Below are 17,714 nucleotides of genomic sequence, written 5' to 3'. Positions count from 1 at the left end.
ATAATGTTATCTTTTCCAGAGAATATTTCCCTTTCAAAGAAAGGCTTATTAAATACAAATTTCATTGATAAGGTAAATGAGTTAGTTGGTGAGACTTTCTCTGTATGGTTCCCTCTAAGACAAGTGAGAACCAAAAAGGGAGACATTATTGTATATACTATTTCGCACTATGAAGTTGCATGTTTCCTTTTTTGCTTCCTAAATTTTACTATCAATGAGCCATAATGAGCAGAAAAATTCATATTTGGTGATTCCATTACAAGTAACGCAGGAAGCAGTGTAGGACAGATTTTTTTGGGAATTGTTCTAACAACGGAACTGTTAGATATGCCACTAATTGTTAAACAGTATATTTTCCCTACCTACAACAAATTTTTTTTGCTGATATATCTTTTACTGGTGAAAGTAATATCCATTTTATCACCATTTTTGTACTGTCTTGTTATAATCAGACTGCTGACTAACTTTGAGTCATCCAGATGCCTATTGTTATAAAGTTTCATTCATTTCATTTTGTAAATAAGTTTCATTCATTCATCCATGCCCATTTGTTTACATACAGTCTAGCTGCTTTCATGCTGCAGTGGTAGGATTAGAAGTTGTAACAGATGATGTGGATAGCATAGCCTAAAAGTTTTACTATCAGGCCCTTTACAGAAAAAGTTTTCCATTCCCAGATTTATAGGAATGTCTTTTTCTTTGTTTCCTTTTTGCCCATCGCTTAGAAGATCTTGTTGGGATTTGTTGAACAACCGAATAACACTCTCTGCATACATTATTGTTCACACACTTCAGAAATAGATTCAGTTTTTGTGAAATTTTCCCAGGGCCGATTTTAAATTATTTTGAAATTGATGTCAGAACCAAACTCTTCAGTTTAGTGAAGACAGTAAGTAATTGAGTAAATTGAACCAAGTACATGTCTTTTTGGATTCCAGGCTTAACTTAGTTATGTCATTTTCAGGCCAGCCATTGCCATCTGAAATGACACTTGCCCAGCTTTTAACTCTCCTGTATGACCGAAAACTTCCTCAAGGTTACCGCTCAATAGATCTAACTGTTAAATTGGGATCAAGAGTTATCACAGACCCAAGTCTATCAAAAACAGATTCTTTTAAAAGACTACACACTGAGAAAGGTAAGTAATCTGTCTGTCAAAGGAGGATGGAGGAATTTCTTTAGCTAATGACTCAGTTGACCTGTGTTTTTATTACATCACCTTAATGAGCTATCATTTTCCTTTATGATTGAGTTATTTATAAATATAAATATAAAAATTTGTACTTTTCCGATGGAAGTGGTCATTAAGTTGTAATTCCTCTTGTTACATCACTTATTTTATGAGCACGTTGTGCTTTAATTTCTAATTATTTCTGTAGGAGCCATGTAAATATTTTATCATTTTGTAATCATGTTAGAACCCTGATTAAGAATTTCTGACTTACTGATAATGTATATTGAGTGGTATATTTATGCTTATAAACATTTTCTTCACATAAAATGGGATCATTAAGTTTATTTTTACTTAAATATTCTATTAACTATTTTATTGTGCATTTTTAATTGGCTGTTCATTATATGGATATAACAAAATTTATGTATTTCCAATTTGCTTAAACATTCTGGTTATTTTCAGTTTTTCACTATTAGGTATTACTGGGAAACCCAGGTGGCGTAGTGGTTAAGTGCTGTTATCCAGGAGGTCGGCAGTTTGAATCCACCAGGTGTTCCTTGGTAACTCTGTGGTGCAGTTCTACTCTGTCCTGTAGGGTCACTATGAGTTGGAATCGACTCATCGGCAGTGGATGTGGTTTTTTTTTTTTTTTTTTTTTTATGTTACTGACCATTTGTATTCTCTAGGAAATAATAGTAAATTTCTCTGGCTGAATTTTCAGCAGGATTATTTGTCTCTCACTCTCTTTTTAAGTGTTTGTAAAGTCTGGTAATGTGTTGAACATACTAACTTTTTGGTTTTTCTTTGTAATTCAAAGTCAAAATGATAAGGTATAATTTTTAGTTTTCAGTAAGAGAAGGCTTTGTCATTACACAGATTTTTCCTAAATAGAAACTTTAGAACATGGTACATATATATATATATTTGCTGATAGTCTGTATGTCTAAGGACTTACTAATTTTAACATAGAGTGTAACTTATAGCTGTGCCTTAAAGGACAGTGCCTCTCAAACTTCAGTATGCTTACAAATCACATATACAGCCTTGTTCATGTCTAGGGTAGGACCTGATATTCTGCATTTCTAACAAGCTCTCAGGTGATGCCAAAGGTAGGTTCATGAATCACACTTTGAATGAGAGTTCACTTAAAAGTTATGGTAGCATCTAGCATTAATGCAGCAATATCTCAGTGCTTGTGTTCTTTTGTTGAGCAGGAGAGATAAAAATATCTGCTTTCATAAATGAAGGCATATTCTAAAAATAGATACTTTCTTGCCTATTAAAGTATTATTTGTAATTTATTTTTCTAGATCATGGAGAGTTACTTGGAAGCTGTCTAGAAGATGAGGCTCTCACTCCAAGTGATGAGTCTCTGGAAGGGATATTGGATGAATCTTTACTCGAAACTTGCCCTATTCAGTCACCGTTACAAGTTTTTGCAGGAATGGGCGGATTGGCTCTTATTGCAGAGAGATTGCCCATGCTATATCCAGAAGTGATTCAACAGGTAAGATAAGATTCCTAATTGAAATATGTCATTCCATGGTGAAGCCCTTCATCTGTTTTTTAGAAACTTTACTTGGCGTTAACTTTCTGGAAGTTTCCTTTCTTTTCCAATCTCTGAGCATTGTTTAAATCTTTCAAAGGTCAGCCTGTACAGAGCTTTGTGAAATTAGTTGGCACTAAAGAAACATCAAAGAGAGAGCACATTTGCTAAAGACTCATCACACTTTAGTATTTACCTTGATTTCATCTCACACTGTAATCTCATTTCTGTGCTTCTTTAGATGTGATATTTATTTATGGATTTGGAAATGGGAGGGTAAAATGGTAATGTATGTAGTTACCCAACTATGTTATGTCTTTTTAACTTACATTCCTGGCTTCAGTTCCATTTTAGGTAGTTTAAAAAACATTACTTTAACCTACGTGGTTCATGGAACGTCTGAAATATGAAGCACTTTATGTTTGTTGAATGAGGTACAGGAATTATTCTCTGTAATTTCATGTAATTAGTATATAAATGCCTATTCAGAAAATGATTATTGCTTACCTATTCAAAAAGTTTAAGATATTCTGATTTTAAGATGATAATAACCTTGGTATAAAAAGATTGACAGAGAAAAATAATGATTCAAGTGTAATTTCTTACTGGAAAAAGGAATGGCATAATTAGTCAAATGTTTGAAGCAGAAAAGACCCCGGCATTTCCAAGATTATGATCACTTTGTGAGAAACACTAAAAAAAAATTGATAACCTATCAAATTCAGATAAATTAGACCAGAATCTGTTAAATGAGAAGATAACATGGCATAAACCCTCTCATGTACATACATTTTCTGTTTTGTGTCTTCATTTTTATTGCCCATTTTTAAGTTCTGCATATTCTTAAAATATTGTTTTATCACTGTCAGTTGTTGTTGTTAGTTGCCTTTGAGTGGGTTCCAACTTATGCCGACCCCACGTGTGCAGAGTAGAATTGTTCCATAGGATTTTCAAGACTGTGACCTTTTAGAAGCAGATTGCCTGCCCTGTCTTCCGAAGCACCTCTGGGTAGGTTCAAACTGACAACCTTTAAGCTAGTAGTCACATACTTAACTATCCAGAGACCAGAGATCTGGGAAGTAAATTTCATATGCTTGCACAGCTTTGTATATACTAGATATTTCCAGGGTCACACAGCTTTGTGAGTAGTAGATAACGTTCATCACCGTAATTCTTCATATTCTAGATCTAGTGCTTTTCTGTTGTGCCTAGGTTCCTTTACTCCCATTGGATACCTTTCTCTACTTGAGAAACCATTGCTTAATCCAAGATCGTGAAGATTTATACCTTCATCTTCTAAGAATTTAAGTTTTACATCTTAACGTTTAGGTATTTGATCCTTTTGAGTTAATTTTTGTATATTGTGTGTGTGAGATAGGGGGCCCATATTCTTTTCTGTGAGGATTTCCACTTTTCCTAGCACCATTTATTGAAAACACTGTTCTTTCCTCCATGAATTGTCTTGATGGCCTTATTAAAAATCAACTGACTATAAATGAGAGGGTTTGTTTCTTGAATCTCAGTTCCCTTCCATTGATTTATATATCTGTCCTTAAGCCGGTGTCATACTGTCTTGATTGTACTGCTGTAGTAAGCTTTGAAATTGGGAGTGTGAAGCCTCAAATTTAGTTCTTTTTCAAGATTGTTTTGGAAATTCTGGGTCCCCTGTATTTCCGTATGAATTTTAGGATCAGTTTATGAATTTCTCTAAAACAAGACACCTGTGATTTTGGTAGGGATTGCATTGAATCTTTAGATCAGTTTGGGAATATTATTGCTGTCTGAACAATGTTAAGTCTCCTGATCCATGAACATGGAATGTTTTTCCATTTTATTTAGGTCTTTTTACATTTCTTTCAATGATGGTTTTATAGCTTTCAGAGTACAAGTATTATACTTCTTTTCTTAAATTTATTCCTACATGTTTAATTCTGTTTAATACATCTTTTAATTGTTCACTACATGTGTATAGAAATAAAATTGACTTTTGTGTATTAATCCTGTTTCCTCAAACCTTGCTGAGCTCATTTATTATTGCTGATAGTTTTGTGTGTTCTTTATGATTTTTTTTTGTTGTTTACATTATGTAATCTGTGAATAGAGCTAGCTTAACTTGTTTCTAATTCCCTTTTATTTTTATATCTTCCCAAATACAAATGTCAAATAGGAGTAGAGCCTCCAGTACAAATGCTGAGTAAACGTGGTAAGAATGTTTAGCCTTGTCTTGATCCTGATCATAGAGAGAAAGTTTTCAGTCATTCACCATTAAGTATGATGTTTCCTGTGGTTTTATAAGTCTTCATCAGGTTGAGGAAGTTCCCTTTGGTTTCTAGTTTTTTGAGTTTTATATCATGAAAGGGTGTTGGATTTTGTTGAATGTTCTCTCTACATCTATTGAGATGGCCATATTGTTTTTGTCCTTTATTCTGTTAATATGGGGTATTATATTGATTGGTACCTTCATTGGTATGTTGATTGAGAGTAGAATGCTGCTATAATGCCTAGAAATGTGGAAGTGGCTTTAGAATTGGACAGTTTACAGAATGTGGAAGAATGTTGAGGAGCATGATTAAAAAAAAAAAAGCCTGGATTGTGTTTAACAGACTGTTAGTCAAATGTGGATGTTGGTAGAAATATGGATGTTAAAGGTGTTCCTGGTGAGTAAATACCTGTATTAGAGGATACCTAGGTTGTCGTAAACAGGCCGTTGACGGAAATATGGTTGCTCAAAGTGCTGTTGGTGAAGCTCAGAGGGAAATGAAGAACATGTTATTGAAAACTGAGGGAGAGGGGATCCTTGTCATATAGTGGCAACAGTTTAACTGAACTATGTCCTAAATTTGGAAAGGAGCACTTCTAAGTGGTAAAATTAGAGATTTAGCTGAGGTGCAGCCTGGTTTCTTCCTGGTGCTTATAATAAAATGAGAGAAGGTAAATTGAGGGAAGAACTGTTATGCAACAAGCAACTAGCACTTGATGTTTAGGGAAATTCTGAGCCTATACAGATTACAAAAGACCCTGAAGTTAGGAGATTCCCTATTAGTAAAGTATGTTCTGGAGAGAAGGCCAGGGGTATAGCTTGGCAGCTTTTGCTGTTGCCTCATAAAAGTCAAAAGATCAGAGTATTCAGTCACACAGAGGGCTCTTTAAAGAGGTTACTCCTGGGTTCCCTCAGCCATCTAAGCAGAAGTCAGGAATACAGGAGTTTATGTGACATGGAAGTAGAGGACAGTGAAGTGTCCAGGAACCAAAGAACCAATGCAAGAGCCTTCTCTAGAAGCTGGAAAAAGCAAGGAACAGGTTCTCCCGTCAAATTTCCAGAAGGAATGCAACCTTTAATTTTAGCCCCATAAGACCCATTTTGGACTTCTGACCTCAAGAACTGTAGGATAATAAATTTGTTTTTAAGCCACTAAGTTTGTGGTAATTTGTTACAGCAGCAATAGGAAACTCATACAGATTTTAGGCTGTTCCTTTCTTCTGATATCTTTGTCTGGTTTTGATATCAGAGTAATATTGGCTTCATGGAATGAGTTGGGAAATGCCCCCTATTCTATTTTTTGGGAAGAGTTTGTGAATAATTGGTATCAATGCTTTTTATGTGCTCATTGGCTGTTCATATATCTTTTTTTGAGAACTGTCTATTCAAATACTTTGCCCGTTTTTTCTTTTTTGTTCCCTGAGACGATGGGCCCCAGAATCCTCAGAGCATAAATTCGGTCCTTCAGGGAGTTTGGATGTGCCTGTGGAACTTCCATGACTTTGCCTTGGACAAGTTGTGCCGGCTTCCCCAGCATTGTGTACTGTCTTACCCTTCACCAAAGTTATCATTATCTATTGTCTATTTAGTGTTTTCCCATCCCTATCCCTCCCCTCCGTTGTAACCATCAAAGATTATTTCTTTTTGTATGTAAACCTTTTCATGAGTTTTTATAGTAGCAGTCTCATACAATATTTGACCTTTTGTGATTGACATATTTTACTCAGCATAGTGTCCTCCAGATTCACCCATATCATGAGATGCTTCAAAGATTAATCATTGTTCTTTATCATACCTTAGTACTCCATTGTGTGTCTGTACCGTAGTTGTTTATGCATTCATCTGTTGATGGGCATCTAGGTGGTTTCCATCTTTCTGTCATGAACAATACTGCAGTGAGCCTGGGCGTGCATATGTCTATTCATGTGATGGCTGTTACTTCCCTAGGATATATTCCTAGGAGTGGAATTGCTGGATCATATGGTATTTCTATTTCTAGCTTTCTAAGGAACTGCGATTGTTTTCCAAAGTGGTTGTACCATTTTTCATTCCCACCAGCAGTGCATAAGAGTTCCAGCCTCCCTGCAGCCTCTCCAACATTTATTATTTTCTTGTTTTTTGATTCTTGCTAGTAACCCTGGGCTGGGATGAGATGGTATCTCATTGTGGGTTTGATTTGCATTTTTCTAATAGCTAGTGATTGCAAGCATTTCCTCATATATCTGTTAGCCACTTGAATGTCTTCTTTGGTGAAGTGTCTGTTCATTTTCTTTGCCCATTTTTTAATTGGATTATTTGTCTTTTTGGAAACGCTGGTGGTGTAGTGGTTAAGTGCTACAGCTGCTAACCAAAAGGTCGGCAGTTTGAATCCACCAGGCGCTCCTTGGAAACTCTGTGGGGCAGTTCTACTCTGTCCTATAATGTCACTATGAGTCAGAATCGACTTGACTGTAATGGGTTTGGTTTTGGTTTTTGATATTTGTCTTTTTGTTGTAGAGATGTTGGATTTTCCTGTAGATTTTAGAGATTAGACCTTTGTCAGGTTTGTCAACCAAAATTTTTTCCCCAGCCTATAGGTTCTCTTTTTACACTTTTGGTAAAGCCTTTGGATGAGCATAAATGTTCAATTTTTAGAAGATTTCAGCTATCTAGCTTATTGTCTCAAGTTTGTGTGTTGTTGGTTGTGGTTTGTATCCTGTTAATCCTCTGTATAAGGGCCTCTAGCATTGATCCTATTTTTTCTTCTATGATCTTTATAGCTTCTTGTTTTATATTTAAGTCTTTAATCCATTTTGAGTTAGTTTTTGTGTATGGTGTGAGGCATGGTTCCTGTTTTATTTTTTTTGCAGATGGACATCCTGTTTTGCCAGTACCATTTGTTAAAAAGACTGTCTTTTCCCCATTTGATAGATTTGGGGCCCTTGTAGAAGATCAGGTGACTGTAGGTGAATGGATCTGTATCTCGGTTCTCAATTCTGCTCCATCGGTCAGTATATCTGTTGTTGTACCAGTATCAGGCTGTTTTAACAACCATAGCTGTTTTGAGGTCAGGTAGTGCAAGCCCTTTACCTTTTTCTTCTTCGGTAGTGCTTTACTTATCCAGGGCCTCTTCCCTTTCCATATAAAGTTAAATATTAGTTTTTCCATCTTGTTGAAAAATGGTGTGGGTATGTGGATCAGGATTACATTGTATTTGTAGATTGGTTTGGGTAGAATTGACATGTTCACAGTGTTGAGTCTGCCTATCCATGAGTGTGGTATGTTTTTCCATTTATGTAGCTCTCTTTTGGCTTCTTGCAGTAGTGTTTTATAGTTTTCTTTGTATAGGTTTATTCCTAAGTATTTTATTTTTTTAGGGGTAATATAAATGGTACTGATTTCCTTTTTGTTGTTTACTTTATTGGTGTATAGGAATCCAGATGATTTTTGTATGTTTATCTTCTATCCTGCTACTCTGCTGAATCTATTACTTTCAGTAGTTTTCTCATGGAGTCTTTTGAGTTTTCTATGTATAGTATCGTATCTGCAAATAGGGACAGTTTTACTTCTTCCATCCCAATTTGGATGCCCTTTATTTCTTTGTCTTGTCTTACTGCTTTATCTGGGACTTTCAGCACAATCTTAAATAGGATTGGTGATAAAAGGCATCCCTGTCTTGTTCCTCTTCTCAAGGGGAATGTTTTCAACCTCTCTACATTAAGAAGCGTGTTGGCTCTTGGGTGCCCTTTATTCCGTTGAGGAATTTCCCTTCTATACCTATTTTATTGAGAGTTGGGTGTTGGACTTTGTCGAATGCCTTTTCTGCATCAATTGAGATGATCATGTGATTTTTTTATTTACGTGGTGGATTATGTTGATTGATTCTCTGATGTTGAACCTTGCGTACCTGGTATGCATCCCACTTGGTGGGGTCATATTCTTACATATGATGTTGAATTCTATTGGCTAGAATTTTGTTGAGAATTTTTGTATCTATATTCATCAGAGATAGTGGTCTGAAATTTTGTTTTATTGTGGTGTCTTTGCCAGGTTTTGGTATCAGGGTTATGCTGGGTTCATAGAATGAATTCGGAAGTATCCCATCTTTTTCTTTGCTCTGAAAGAGTTTGAGTGGTATGGTGCAAGCTCTTCTCTGAATGCTTGGTAGAATTTTCCAGTGAAGCCATCTGGGCCAGGGCATTTTTTTGTTGGGAGTTTTTTTAATTACTTTTTCAATTTCTTCTCTTGTTACGGGCCTGTTCGGATTTTCAGTATGAGTTCGTGTTAGTTTGGGTAGGTAGTGGATTTCTAGAAATTTGTCCCTTTTCTCTAGGCTTTCAAATTTGTTGGAGTATCGTTTTTTCGTAATACTCTGTTATGATCCTTTTTATTCCAGTCGAGTGTATTGTAACGTCCTGCATTTCATTTCTTATATGGGTTATTTGCATCCTCTTTTGTTTTTCTTTTGTCAGTTTGGCCAGTGGTTTGTCGATTTTGTTGATCCTTTCAGAGAACCAACTTTCGTTTCCGTTGATTCTTTCTATTCTCTGTCTCATTTATTTCAGATCTGATCTTTATTATTTCCTTTCCTCTGGTGACTGTGGGCTTCTTTTGCTGTTCTTTTTCTATTTGTTTGAGTTGTGTAACTAATATTTTGATTTTGTCCCTTCTTTTTTTGATGTGTGCATCTATTGCTATTAATTGACTTCTGAGCACTGCCTTTGCTGTGACCTAAAAGTGGTATGATGTGTTTTCATTCTTGTTTGATTCTAGTAATCTTTTGATTCCATCTTTGATTTCTTCTATTACCCAGTGGTTTTTAAGTTGGGTGTTATTCGGTTTACATGTATTTGATTATTTTCTCTTGCTTTTCCTGTTGTTAATTTCTACTTTGGTCACATGATCAGAGAGGATACTTTGTATTATCTCAATGTTTTGAATTTTATTGAGGGTTGCTATGTGGTCTAAGATGTGGTCTGTTCTGGAGAACATTCCATGTGCATTGGAAAAGAATATGAGTTTTGCAACTGTTGGGTAGAGTGTTGTATATATGTCTATGAGGTCAAGTTGGTTGATTGTGGCCTTTAGAAATTCTGTACCTTTGTTGAGCTTCTGTCCAGCTGTTCTGTCCTTTACCAAGAGTGTTGTGTTGAAGTCTCCTACTGTTATTGGGGAACTGTCAATTTCTCTTTTGGAGCCCTGTCATTGAGTGCATAGACAGCTATTTTGGTTGTCTCGTGATGGATTAGCCCTTTAATCATTATATAATGCCCTTCTTTGTCTTTTATGGTGGATTTTGTTTTAAAGTCTGTTTTATCCAAGAATAGTATTGCCATTCCTACTATTTTAGCTTGATGTATATTTTTCCATCCTTTTATTTTTAATAAATTTTTGTCTTTATTTCTAAGGTGTGTCTCTTGTAGACAGCATATTGATGGATTCTGTTCTCTTATCCGTTCTGTCACTCTCTGTCTCTTTATGGGTGCGTTTAGGCCATTTACGTTCATTATAACTATTGATTAGTGTGAGTTTATTTCTGTCATTTGGTAGTGCCTTTTTTGTGGTGCTGACGTTTTCTTTGTTCCTTTTACTCTCTTGTGCTGAATTCCTTTTGTTTGTGGATTTTTTTCCATTTCTTTTGTTGTTGTAGATTTTGTTTACTGAGACTGTTTTTCTTCTTTATTTTGATTAGAAGGTTTCTTAACTTTCTTTATAGTTACCTTGAAATTTACCCTTCATAAGTTTAAACCAGTCTTTTAGTACTCAATATTACCTTGACTGCCTCTCCATTTGAAAGTTCTATACCTATACCATTTCTTCTGTCTTTTACTATTCTGATGTTGTCACTTGCAGATTAACCTCTCTGGTTCCCTGGTGTAAATGTTTTAGTTATATTTTGTCCTCGAGAGTTCATTACTTAGGTTGGTATCTTGCTGATGTATTCTTGTGAGCTAGATTCAGGCTGTCGTCTGATGTTGTCTGTTCTCTAACCGAAGGATTCCCTTTAATAATTCTTCTAAGTATGGTTTGGTTTTTACATATTTCGTTAATTTCTGTTTGTCTGGAAATGTCCTAATTTCACCATGATATTTGAGCAAGAGTTTTGCAGGATATTCTTAGTTGGCAGTATTTATTTTCAAGCTTTTACATATATCATCCAATTGCCTTGTTGCCTGTATGGTTTCTGCTGAGTAATCAAAGCTTAGTCTTATTGTTTCTCCTCTATATGTGATTTTTTGTTTTTCTCGAGCTGCTCTCACAATTCTTTGTCTTTGGTCTTAATGATTGTGAATATGATATGCCTTGGTGGTTTTCCTTTGGTGTCTATCCTATATGGGGTTCGTTGAGCTTCTTTGATGGTCAGCATTTCATCCTTCATGATATTAGGGAAGCTTTCTGTCAGCAATTCTTCAATGATCCTGTCTGTGTTTTCCATTTTCTCCCCTTGTTCTGGAACTCCGATCACTCAGACTTTTGCTTTTGATTGTCTCCCACATTGTCCTCAGCGTTTCTTCATTTTTCTTCATTCTTTCTCTGAGTTTTTACTCATACAAAGTAGTATTCAAGGATTAGTCTTCAGTTTTCCTAATCGTGTCTTCCATTGTTTGAACGTGTTCCTCATGCCTTCTGTGACGCTGTCTATTTCTGAAATCTTGTTGTTTTTCTTTTGGATTTCTAATTGCTATTTTTGTATGGTTTCTAGTTGTGGATTTATTTTGACATTTTGTTCCTATGAATTCAGTTGTGTTGTGTGTCTTTTCCACGATTGTCTCTTTTTTCACTTTTTTTTTTCCATCTTTTCCTTCAACTCTTGGATAGCTCTGAATATTAGACACTTGAATTCCCTATTAGGTAGTTTCAGTGCCTTTTCTTCTATTGAAAGGTCATCTGGTGTTTCATTTTGGATGCCTACTGGAACCATCCTGTACTGTTTTTTTTATATGTTTTGATATTGTTTGCTGTCTTCGGGACATTCAGTAGTTATTTTGTTTGTTTATTGATTGTAGATTTGTTTGTTTCATACTGATTTTTTGTATTATTTGGTGATCTCTGAGCAGCCAGGCTGGGCATTCTTTGTTGTTTGCTCTTTTGTGGGCACGATACTTCCCACCATCTGGTCCAGTGGGCAGGACCTGTTGCTCAGCTATGTGGGAGGGTCTGGGATGGGTTGACAGAGTGGGACTGGGAGTTAGTGCAGGAGAGGTTCCAGTAGACTTTGTCTATGCTGCTCAGGGGTGTGGTGCTCAGCACACAGTACAGATAGGCAGGAGGGAGGGGTGATGTTGTGATGTTTGGAACTAAGTGGGTGTGGGATAGAAGAAAAAGAGGAGAGAGAAACAGGAGCCAAAAAAAAAGTGCTGAGAAAGCTTGCTGTTGGATTGGTACAATCACGGGGAAACCATGTGCTGGTGGCTTTCTAGCCAGGCAGTGAGGAACAGCCCATCAAGAACAGACAGATATGGCACATGCAGCTAGGTGGGCAGGAGAAAGGAAAGGAAGAAGGGAAGAAAGAGATGAGAAACTAGACTTTTAAAAAAGAGAGACAGGCACATGTGACCATGTGGTTGGGAGAATGGAATGGAAGGAATGGAGAGAGAGAGAAGAAACTAACGGGAAAAAAAAAAAAAAGATGCCAGGTGGTTAGGGGGAGGTAAAGGAAGAAAAGTAGAGAGAGACAAGAAGCCAAGGAAAAAACAGAAGGAAGAAAACACAATGTCCAAAGGGAGCCCACTGGAAGTAGATCCCCAGCCTGGCGGTGCCGCACAGCTCATCAAGGAGCAGAGATGGCACACAGCAGCAGGTGTTCAGGAGAAGGGTAAGGAAAGAAGGTAGAGAGAGACACAAAAGTGAGAAAAAACAAAAGAAATGCCTCAAGGGCGCCCACCGGAAGCAAGTCTCCAGCCAAGCAGCATTGCAAAGCCCGTGAAGAAGGAGCAGAGATGACACATAGTGCCAGGTGTTCAGGAGTGGGTAAGAAAGGAACGTAGAGAGAGAAAGAAAAAACAAATGCCGGAAGGGAGCCCACTGATGTGGTGGCACGGACCAGGGAAGTGACTCCCCAACTGGGCAGCACTGCACAGCCTGTCTTGAAGGAGCAAAGATGGCACACAGCACCAGGTGTTCAGGGGCAAAAAAGGGAAGCATGGTAGAGACAAGGAACCAAGAAAAGAAAAAAATAAATCCCCAGGGAGCTTATTGGCTTGGTGGTGCAGACCAGGGAAGTAGCTCCCAAACTGAGTGGCACTGCACAGCCCATGTAAAAGGAACGAAGATATCACACAGTGCCAGGTATTCAGGAGACAGGAAAAGAAGGAAGGTAGTGAGAGATGAGAAACCGAGAAACGAAGAAAAACAAAAGGGGAAAAAGAAAAAAAATACCCCCAGGGAGCCCATAGCATGGTGGTGCTCACCAGGGAAATGGCTCTGCAGCCAAGCAGTGCTTCATAGCCTGTCAAGAAGGAGCAGAGATGGTACACGGCAAACAGGTGTCTGGGAGAAAGAAATGCAAGGGAGGTAGACAGAGACAAGAAACTGAGAAAAGGGGAAAAAATGCCTCTAGGGAGCAAGCCCCTAGGGAGCCCACTGGCATGGTGGCACTGACCAGGGAAGTGGCTCCCCAGCCAAGTGGCACTGCGCAGCCTGTTAAGGAGTGGGGATGGCACATGGAGCAAGGTGTTCAAGAGAAGGGAAAGGAAGGAGGTGAGAGAGAGAGAAGAAACCAAAAGAAGCCAAAAAAAGCAACAAGAGCAACAAAAAAATGGTGCTGAAGGAGCTGGTCGGTGTGGGCGGGATGAATGCAAGTGAGGCAAGCAGACAGCATCTCCCCAGTGGAGCGACTATGGCTTACTGGAAAGCAGCAGAAGTTGCAAAGGGGGAAGAGGAATGGCAGGTGGGAAAGCGTGTATCACTGGCTATTGGGTGCTTTGTCTCCTGCTGGGAGCTCCGTGAAGCTGCTTTCCCATACTCCCTGTCTGCTGTTCTTGGTGCCTTTGCCCAATTTTCATTTGGGTTCTTTGTTCTTTTTGTTGTTGAGTTGTAAGAGTTCTTTATACATTCTGGATATGAAATCCTTATCGGATAGTATGGTTACCAAATATTTTGTCTCATCCTCAACAATGTGCATCTTTGCTGACGCTCTATCCTTAATCTTTGTTTTTGCCTGAACCACTATTTTTTATATATATATATATATATATATATATATATATATATAATTATACCACAGTATACTTCTGAGTCTTAATGTTGATGAGCAGTTTGATTGCTCCAAATTTTTGGCTATTATGAATAAAGTTGTTATGAATAATTATATATATATATATATCAACGTTGCTATGAGCAATTGTATAATATAAGATTATTTTATTTGCCCTTCTCTGATTTTGGTAAGGTTGCAAGTCTTTCCATATTCCAACTCATTAAAAAATATACATGTAATGATCAAGAGCTTTTAGTTTTTGCTTTCAGTGTATTTATTTTGTCACATAATTTGAGAAATAATATTTTAAGATGTTGAATGATGACAAGACAGTAAACTATCTTTTTGTGCAGCATAACATAATGAATATAAAACTACTTGAATGTGACTTGGAAAATGTTATTGGAATAGATTTAATTTCTGAGTGAAAAGTGCCTTGAATTCCCATGCACCTACAATTGGGGTATTTCATTTTCTGTTATGCTTGCCCAAACCTCAATAGTCCCTTTTAGGACTGGCATCAGTTTTACAGCTATTTTATTCTGTATACAGATGCATTTAGTATTTTAGGAATGTCTTAAAAATATGTCTCTCTGTATTCTCACCAATGATCCTTAAATATATGACTTCAATAGACTGACTCTAGGGGGCCATTTTATGAGTAATGTGAGAATTCTTTGGTTAGTTTAGTATTTATTAAATTATATGTTTGATCGTGAAACTTCTAATTAGCACTTCCCTGAGTGACGTATATTATCCATAACTAAGCAAGAGAAATAAAGAGTTTTTAAATAAAATAACAGGTTTCTATGACCATCATTTTTAGAATCGGAGTATTTCTCTTAACCGTTTTAGGGTAAATTGTAGACATGATACTCCTTTACCCCTAAGAACAAAATCCGGAAATTACCATTGACACAGTATTGTTATCTAAGCTATAATTCTTATTCGAATTTTGCCTTTTGGCGCGCTAACGTCCTTTAGGGCCAAAAGAAAAAAAATATTTATTTTTCTTTTGCATACTTGGTGGTGGTCCAAGGTTATTCAGTATCATGGGTTGCATTTAGTTATCATGTGTCTTTAGTCTGCTTTAATCTCAAACAGTTCTAATGTGTTTGTCTTTTATGACGTTGAACTTTTTGAAGAATACAGACCAGAAATTTTGTTTATAAAGGCACGCACACATACATACATATTACAGTATTAATAATTGTTTTAGGCAAGAATCAATAAATGCTAAAACTAATGTGTGGAAGTTTGGTGAGAAAGACATTACTTACATAGTCTCAGATTCTGTCTGTAGCTACTTAGTTTCAAAGAGCAAAACAATAACTTTAAGGTAGAGACACTTGACAGACACACCTTAGTCATGATGTCACGTGCCTCCTGATGTTTATTAAAGCTTGTTTTTTAAAATAAATCATTTTATTGTTCCTTATATAGGATCTCTGTGAGTCGAAATCAACTCAGTGGCACACATTATTCCTTACATTCCCATATATTGAAGAAATCATTTGAAGTCTTTAATTTGAACCTGATATTTTTTTTTATTGATACATGCAAAGTCAAATACAGTTTTTTTTCTTTAGGTGAGCGCTCCAGTTGTAACATCTACCACTCAGGAAAAGCCAAAGGATAGTGATCAGTTTGAATGGGTGACCATTGAACAATCGGGGGAATTAGTTTATGAAGCACCAGAAACCATTGCATCTGAGCCTCCACCTATTAAGTCAGCAGTACAGACCATGTCTCCCATACCTGCACATTCTTTGGCTGCTTTTGGATTATTTCTGCGTCTTCCGGGCTATGCTGAAGTGCTACTGAGAGAGAGAAAACATGCCCAGTGCCTTCTTCGATTAGTTTTGGGAGTGACAGATGATGGAGAAGGAAGTAAGTGTTTACTGTTATTAATTAAATTTATCAATACATATGTAAGTACCATGTTATTAATTGCATTTATAGTCTTTGTAAAGTTATCTAAATAATCCTCATTTTAATTTATTCATTCAAAAAGTATTCACTGAGCGCTTACAGAATTGCAGGGTATCATTGGAGAGATTTAAAGATGAAGCGGGTGTGTACATTCTGCCCTCAGGCAGCTGAAGTCCTCCAGTAATAACAATGAGGAATGTATATATATAAACACATGAGCTAACAACTTAGAAAAGCTATGAGACAGGTACATAGAAGCAGTTCCTGGGTTAGGATCTTCCCAGTTAACATACAGTTCATGGTTACAACCAACCCCCGTAAATCCTTTTATGTTGAAAATTCAAGGTACATAAGATGGTTCATAATAACAAATGCGTGCTACTTTTTGATGCACATCAAAACATTATGTTAAAGATATTTTAGTGTATCTAGAAGTGTTTAATGTTTTTTATGTAGAAAGGTATGCTATATATTTGTGTTGTTCTTAAACTAAGAAAAACATTTGACTGATTGCTAAATGTTCCAACTTAATGTACAAATATGATTTAAAGACAGGTTAGAAACAGAATTTATTGGTAATCTGGGGACTGCCTGTATTACAAAGGCTCATGTTGTGAGATTATTCCTTTACTATCCATTATTGTAAATGAAGTGGTATAGTTATTTTAATGGGGCCTTGAAGGTAGATTAGATTTAGGTTGGGTTGAGTCATTTCGGAAAGAGGAAATGTTTTGAGCAGTTGGGAAGCTCAGAACCTGTGAGAGAAAGGGTAAGTTATCTAAACAAAATTTGCATAAAAGGAAGCAGTGAGAGCTCATTTTGAAAGCTGATACTTGTAACAGATCATAGAAAGGCTCATTAAGAACTTTCGATTTTATTCTCATTGGCAGTGAGGATTTATTAAAACTTAAGCAAAGTAGTGTGATGAGAATTGTTTTTAAGAGAGTGAATCTGGTAGCAAATTAGAACAGAATATGGAAAATAATAACAAAATAGTATATAATATATGGAAACCCTGGTGGCATAGTGGTTAAGGACTACGTCTGCTAACCAAAAGGCTGACAGTTTGAATCCACCAGCTGCGCCTTGGAAACTCTGTGGGGCAGTTTGACCCTATTTTTTTTTTTTTTTTTTTATAGGGTCGCTATGAGTCAGTATCGACTCTGTGGCAACCAGTTTGTTGTTTTTTTATATATACATATATATAATATATATCATAATGCTGTAATGATGATATAGAATGGTAATAGAAAGCTATGGTGCTTGTTCTGTTGAGTTAGCATTTTTATTTAATAAAAGGAAAGAAAAGAAAATCACAGGAGAGCCTAGCAACCTTGCAAGTAGATTTTCATTCTGGTTACCTCTGATTGTTCACTGAATAACCATTCAATTTGAAAATCAGTATTATGTTATTTTAACATCACATGGTTTTGAGTAGGGGTGGTTTTCTAACATGCCATATAGAAAGAATAAACAGTTAAACCCTGCACCGCAAAGTATGTTTAGTCTAATAAAACAGTATGACTTTATTTGTGGATCTCTGAAAATGTGAAGCTATAAGATATTCAAACTACATACTTTTTCTTTTATATTGTCATTGTAATGGATTGAATTATATCCCCCC

General features: G+C 36.5%; 1 protein-coding gene across 15 annotated transcripts in view; it reads left to right on the top strand.

The window, feature by feature from the left end:
- Positions 1 to 17,714, top strand: part of BIRC6 (baculoviral IAP repeat containing 6) — a 582,018-nt gene that overhangs the window by 405,776 nt on the left and 158,528 nt on the right. For all 15 annotated transcript variants that reach the window (XR_002787222.2, XM_064277234.1, XM_023555261.2 and 12 more), the window contains 3 exons: positions 965 to 1,138; positions 2,485 to 2,681; positions 15,748 to 16,048. Coding sequence is in view for 14 of the 15 variants with exons in the window: in XM_064277234.1 (XP_064133304.1) it covers positions 965 to 1,138; positions 2,485 to 2,681; positions 15,748 to 16,048 (672 nt within the window). In the remaining variant the exon portion in view is untranslated. The remainder of the gene's footprint in view (positions 1 to 964; positions 1,139 to 2,484; positions 2,682 to 15,747; positions 16,049 to 17,714) is intronic.

The sequence above is a fragment of the Loxodonta africana genome, chromosome 26 (genome assembly GCF_030014295.1).
Source record: "Loxodonta africana isolate mLoxAfr1 chromosome 26, mLoxAfr1.hap2, whole genome shotgun sequence".
Classification (NCBI taxonomy): Eukaryota; Metazoa; Chordata; class Mammalia; order Proboscidea; family Elephantidae; genus Loxodonta; species Loxodonta africana.
Note: the sequence above shows the minus strand (reverse complement) of the source record. Positions and strands in the feature narration are given on the sequence as shown.